Source organism: Drosophila guanche, unplaced genomic scaffold (assembly GCF_900245975.1).
Source record: "Drosophila guanche unplaced genomic scaffold, DGUA_6, whole genome shotgun sequence".
Lineage (NCBI taxonomy): Eukaryota > Metazoa > Arthropoda > Insecta > Diptera > Drosophilidae > Drosophila > Drosophila guanche.
This window is the reverse complement of record NW_022995747.1, coordinates 7379409-7385408: the sequence shown is the minus strand read 5'-3', so window position 1 is coordinate 7385408 and position 6000 is coordinate 7379409. Positions and strand designations below refer to the sequence as shown.

Sequence of the window (6000 nt, the reverse complement as noted above, 5' to 3'; positions counted from 1 at the left end):
AAAGTCATAATCGTACTTCACTGTATTTTTTTCTACCGGCATTTCCACTCGTTAAGGATTCATATCTATTGTTATTAGTTTGATAGTTATTGAATAATTTGTACAATTATTTGTATGGCCAAGTCCACTTGCGTTTGGGCGTTTCCTTGTGAGATTCTGGATCAAAGTTGCCTGTTTTATGTTTTTCCATTTTCTGGGGCTTATGATTTATTCGGCAAAAACACATTACTGGCATATTCAACACGCTGATGTCTATCAATTTGCACAAATTAAAAATTAATTGCAAATTTATGGCTTTTAATTTACTTATCGTTTTGATTTATGACCCACAAATGCAGCCGAATCAATTTTCATGCTTTAAAGCGCACACAGATTTTCTTTAGTTTTATATATCTCTCTTTTTTTTGGTGATCTAGTTGGCTGCACTTAAAAGATTTAAGAGCCAAGCAATTTAGTCGAAATTAATTGCAAGTTTTTTTACATTTTTATTTCGTTCATTTAGTTTGATAAAAAAGCTGTCAGACTTGAGCGGAAGCTGCATGTCAACGCCAGGAGAACATTCATTTATGCCAAAGATGACAAAAACTAAGTTCAGCTAAAAAATGAACATCAAAATGCAATTTGCAAAAATTTAGCTTGCATTTTTCTAACGATATTCCAATTTATACGAGTGCGATCGGGGGCAGAAATTATTCAAAAGCAAAACGATAGAAGGCAAACGACTGGCGAGGTCTGGACAATTGTTTTTTTTTGGCCAAGCCAGGCCCAGATCACTGGACCATTGCCACCAGCAGCGAGGCAGCAGGCTGGCAGGCAGGCTGGCAGGCAGGAGTCGTGGCATTCGAGGCAGTTGGGAAAAATGCAACAATAAATCTCATTTTATGCAGAGCGCAGAACCAGCGGCCCTTTTATAGGTAACGCTAATGTGGCCCAAAATTGAACTTGACATTTGAATGCCCAATTAACCATGACGTCGTCCAGCGGATCCTGGACATGTCTGATGCCTTTTCAGGTCAAGTTTTTCGGGCATTCCAATGCGTTATGCTCTGCCCCGTTTTATTGGAGTAATTCGGTGACGGGACGGTGGGATGCGGCTTCCTGCTGCTCCTAATTAACCCACTTTCTAACACGGCTCGACCTTTTTTTCTCGTATCCCTCTGCATCGTATTTTGCGAGAGTTTCTCTGGCTGGCGTTTTAATCTCTGCCATTCGAATCGCAGTGGTAAAATTTGCCTGTCATAAAAGCAACACAAACTGGCCAATGGTCAACTATGTGCGCTACCCTGTAATCAAACAGTGGGATTGTATTGGCCAGAGTTGAAGAAGGGGATGTATCGGAAAATTGTTGTAGAGCGTGAGCTTAAGAAAAAGGCTTGAGGCTTAAGAAGGAATAGTCCAGAGAAGAACCTTATAATTTCTGCAGCTCTGATGTTTCTCAAGCTTATAGGGTATCTCTAGTTTGAGTCACATTTTCTACCACATTTTTTCACTATTTTCGATGCGTGTGCAATTCTCACGCATGCATGAAGCAGGCCGCTTGGTCGGTCCCGTCTTGGCCTCGGACTGGCATGATTATAAAATTGCGATAAATATTTATACCGCTCTTAGATTTATGGTGATTCATATCACCAGCAGGCAGGCAGGCACAGGAGAGGAGTCATCGCTGCCATCGTGCTGGCATCGGGTAACATGTTACGTTCATAAACATTTTTATTAGCAATAATTGCACAATTTTCCATGTGGTTCATTTGCGTGTACGACAGGCTGGCTGGCTGGAAGGCTAGCTGAATGGCCAGCCAGGGAATTCCAGCTGTCATCAATCATGAAGTGGCGAGAGATTTGCCCCGCGATAGCCCACTTCCTGGCCTTGACTGCTCGCCCAAGGGTCACTGGAAATGACTCCAAATAATTGCCAAGTGTCTGCGAAGTTTAGTAAATTATGCATGTAAATGCCACATTTAAATAAATCGCATTTGGGCGCAATCAATTCAGTGAAAAGGTTTCAGCCTGATTTCCACTGCAAATTGTCATTGCCCCAAGCCGAAATCTGAAGCCAACTGTATTTATTATTATTATTTATTCATAATTTATATTATTTGCTTATAGAAGGCCAAGACTAGAACGAAGGCCACCACTTCTGCAAAGTTCGGGGGAATTCTGCACACTTACTTATTGATTTGCCATAATTTTATGGGCAATTTGGCTTTCAAAAATTGCGAGCATTCATTAACGGAATCTTTTAAGGCAATAATCTGAAACGAATTGATTATATTCTATCAAAAATGTAAGAATCTAATAGAAAGATATTCGATGGAATTGCATTGAGTTGAAGCACAGTTGAAATGATGCTGAAATTTAAATGCTATTTTAAGTATTATCCCATCCCATTAGTATGCAAGCCAGTAAGTTTTTATTATTACTTTTAAAACATTAAAACGGTGGCAATCAGTCGTAAAGTTTCTTAATCTGATTTATATTCAACATAAATAAACCTGAAACACATTTGATTGCTGCGCAAGTCACTCCGGTCAAGACCTAGTCGAAATAAAAATAAATAAAATATATTTCCATTTGTAATTGGGGCTGCCAAGCGCGCAACATAACCCAAAACCCAAAACCCCAAACCCGAGCCTGTAGCCTGTAGCCTGTAGATCTCGCGTCACCTAACCTGAGCGACTGCTAAGTGTTTTGTCTTGTAATTTACAAATGCAAAATAGCCAAATGTGACAAAATGCATTCGCCTGACAATTTATCGTGTTGCGTGGCAGCGCAGTGCTTCCTTTGCAATCGTTTGCCGGAGTAACGTTGAACGTGGAACGTGGAACGTGGAACGGGCTCTGGCTCTCCAGATCTCCTGCTGCATCGGTGGAGGCAAACAAAAAACTAGTTTACTTACGCATTTTGCGTGTGCCTAGCATTGATATCCAATGTGCATTTATATTTATGGGCCTAGCCGGGCCTGGCCTTGATCTAGAATTTCAAATTTATCAAAACATTTTTCCCGATGTTTTCGCTTTCAGCGCGGCGTGTGTGTGTGATGTGTGCGATCTCAGCAGATATTATGATTCGTTAATATGAAGCAGAAGATGATGTATGTATATACAGTTGTATGTATAAGTGAGCTAAGGTGTTCAGCTTGCGTAATCATGTATTGGAGTGCTAAGTACCGGTTTAAACGTCGCACGCCAGAGACCAGGCTGGCTGGCCAGTTTATATATTTTTTTATGCATCTGTCTAACATGAACTGAAGCGCCGTGGAAACGCGTGCGATTATTTTTTGTATTTCGCTTTCTGCACTTGCAATTTATTGGGAAATTTAATTGAATTCGCTTGCTGTTTCTCTGCTGCTGACCAACCAACCAGTCACATAACTTTCTGGCCACTGATTACACGTTGAGTTGAGCAATTGCTAAGCACTTTTCCTTATCCGTACGTATCTAAGTATTTAACTTTTCCAACTTACTTTAGAAGCCAGATGCAACGGTTCAGAACTTTTTTTGTTCTATTTCCGTTTTACTATAAATACCAGAGGACTATGCCTTGTCCAATTAGTAGTAGATCTCAGCATGTTCTGGGGGCGACTTTTGCTTTTTTTTCTAGCCGTTTGGCTTGTGTACGCGAAACCCTTAGAGGACGAAATCGATGTGGAACAGGTGAATGACACAAATGCAAAGAAGGAACGCATAGGTATGTCAATGCCAATCCTTTGTGCAAAATTGATTGTATTTGAAATTTTTTGGTTTACTTAGAAACATGCCTCCAAAAGCATTCCTATGGAAACTGCGACGGAAATCGCATAATGTGGTACTTTGATCCTATGTCAGATACCTGTAAGCGGTTTCCCTATTCCAACTGTGGTGGTAACAGTAATCGATTCTACAAATATTCGGAATGCATGCAATATTGCAGCGACTACAACTTGAAAAGTGTGATCCATAAATATATGAATGAATGAAGAAAATGCAAGGAATTGTCAATATACTCATCCAGGGCGTAATAATGGAACAAACTCATAATCTGGTCTGCATCAGACCATCTATAACATTCTTGTAATTTACCCTTCAATAAAAATATTACAAGAAAACAAAATCATGGACTCTTTTATTTAAACATAATGCTAGTTTATTATTTTATTCACTTTACGGACTACCAAAATACATCGACAAAGACATGACAAAAGATACCTTCTGGAACGTGGATCAGCTAACGTTCTGCCTCTCAGGGCAGAGACTTCCATATTGGCGGCTGTAGCCCCAAACCCTTTTTCACTGAGTTTTGACTTGGGCAAATGTTAAAGGTAGTTTTGTTATGGCCATCTAAATTAAACAACGTTAAGAAAAAATGTAAATTGTTGGAAAATGTACAGTCAATGTTTCAAATAACAACGTGCCTTTGCCATGTTTCAGCAAAATCTGGTTTGACTATAAAGTTACTGTTTTCATTAAATCGATAATAATATTTTTTTTTTTATGATTATGCTGGCATAAAAATATTAAAATAATTTATATATTACTTATGCTTACCCCATGAGCTCTGCCTCTTTTCATGAAATGGCGAAGAGCAATTAGATAAACTTCTTACAAAAAATCAGGAAAACACAAAGCAGAAGGCATAAACTACAAAAAAAAATAAATTTGCCAACAAGTACTGAAGCGGTGTGGCTACGGTAGTTTTTTCTACTTAAAACTATTTATTTTTTCTAGGTGTACGTTTAGCCACAGCTTAACCACTTTTCCACATCGAAGTTGTTGTGAAAACTTTGTAAGTGAAAGTATTTATGACAAATCTGTGGACTTTTCTTTCCCTCAGTGAAACTATAAATACCAAAGACCTGATTCTTAGTCGGTTAGTGGCTTTCAGTGGATTCCGTGAAGAGCCAAACATGTTGTGGCTGCGAATTGCCATTGTTTTTATAGCCATTTGGCTTGTATATGCAGAACAGACTGAATATGAGGAAATGGACGCATCGGAACTGTTGGAAGATAAAATGATGACAGAGCGCAAAGGTTTGTTATCCATAGAATTGGCCAACAAATTAGTCACACATATGTACATACATGATTTCATTTAATCAGAGGTCTGCCTTATACCCCGTACGTCCTACGGCGATTGCAGAGGAAAGCGCAAAATGTGGCACTTCAATGCCCTTCGAGATAAATGCGAATCGTTCATTTATTCAAACTGTGGTGGAAACCGGAACCGTTTCTACACCCGTCAGGAATGTATGGAATTCTGCGGCAACTACAATATGAAACAATTTTTGGAAAATTTGTAGCACTGAATGAATAAAAATTAAATGAATTGTAATTATGTATATTCCCTTAATAATAATACAAAGATAATTGTAGTTGATGGAATCCAGCCTGTGGTTCGAAGTTTAGCATTAAATATTTAAAAAAAAATAAAGTTTTAATGATTCTTTCAATACAAAATTATACCTCAATTGCTGACTACATCAATTTTCTTATTTAAATAACCCGTATATACAGTCTAATATCTATATGTTGGATCTTTGTTGATGGTCATTGTTAGGGTTGGGATCGGAGAGTAATATTCTGTTTTTACAAAGCCCGCTTCCAAAAATAAATACATTGATATTTGTCAATGGTGTTTTTTGCAATTGAATGGATGAAGGGAAAAGATTTGTTCAAATCGGTTGAATTCTATTCCACAAGAAGACCATTTTATTTGGTCATCAATCTTTAAAGTATGTATACCACCTACAGTATGTACATTTTTATTAGTAACTTATTTTGTTTTCATATTTTTGTGAATTTGAAAATGTGTTTTTTGTATTATTTTCCTGGTTGGTTTTTTATATTCGTATGTACTTAATTTATGAACAAATTAAAAAGATTCAGCGCCAAGAAAAGTGTTTCTATTAGTGAAATTAAAGTTTTGTGGGTATATTGGGCCAAATCTTAAATTAAAGCTACATCAACAACCAATGATGGAGGATCGAAATAAAAACTAAGAAAAACTTGATAAGTTCTATTTTAA

General features: G+C 37.7%; 1 protein-coding gene across 1 annotated transcript; it reads left to right on the top strand.

Moving 5' to 3' along the window:
* Positions 1-4854: 4854 nt before the first annotated feature.
* On the top strand, positions 4855-5308 carry LOC117583332 (kunitz-type serine protease inhibitor nigrescinin-5-like). Its single transcript, XM_034271592.1, has 2 exons — positions 4855-5006; positions 5076-5308. Exons 1-2 carry the CDS (start codon positions 4883-4885, stop codon positions 5273-5275), a joined length of 324 nt encoding a protein of 107 aa, XP_034127483.1. The 5' UTR covers positions 4855-4882; the 3' UTR covers positions 5276-5308.
* The last annotated feature ends 692 nt before the right edge of the window (positions 5309-6000 follow it).

Coding starts and splice junctions, on each gene's coding strand:
- LOC117583332 (XM_034271592.1), top strand. CDS start 4,883: ATGTTGTGGCTGCGAATTGCCATTGTTTTTATAGCCATTTGGCTTGTA. Junction 5,007..5,075: donor AATGATGACAGAGCGCAAAG/GTTTGTTATCCA, acceptor TCATTTAATCAG/AGGTCTGCCTTATACCCCGT.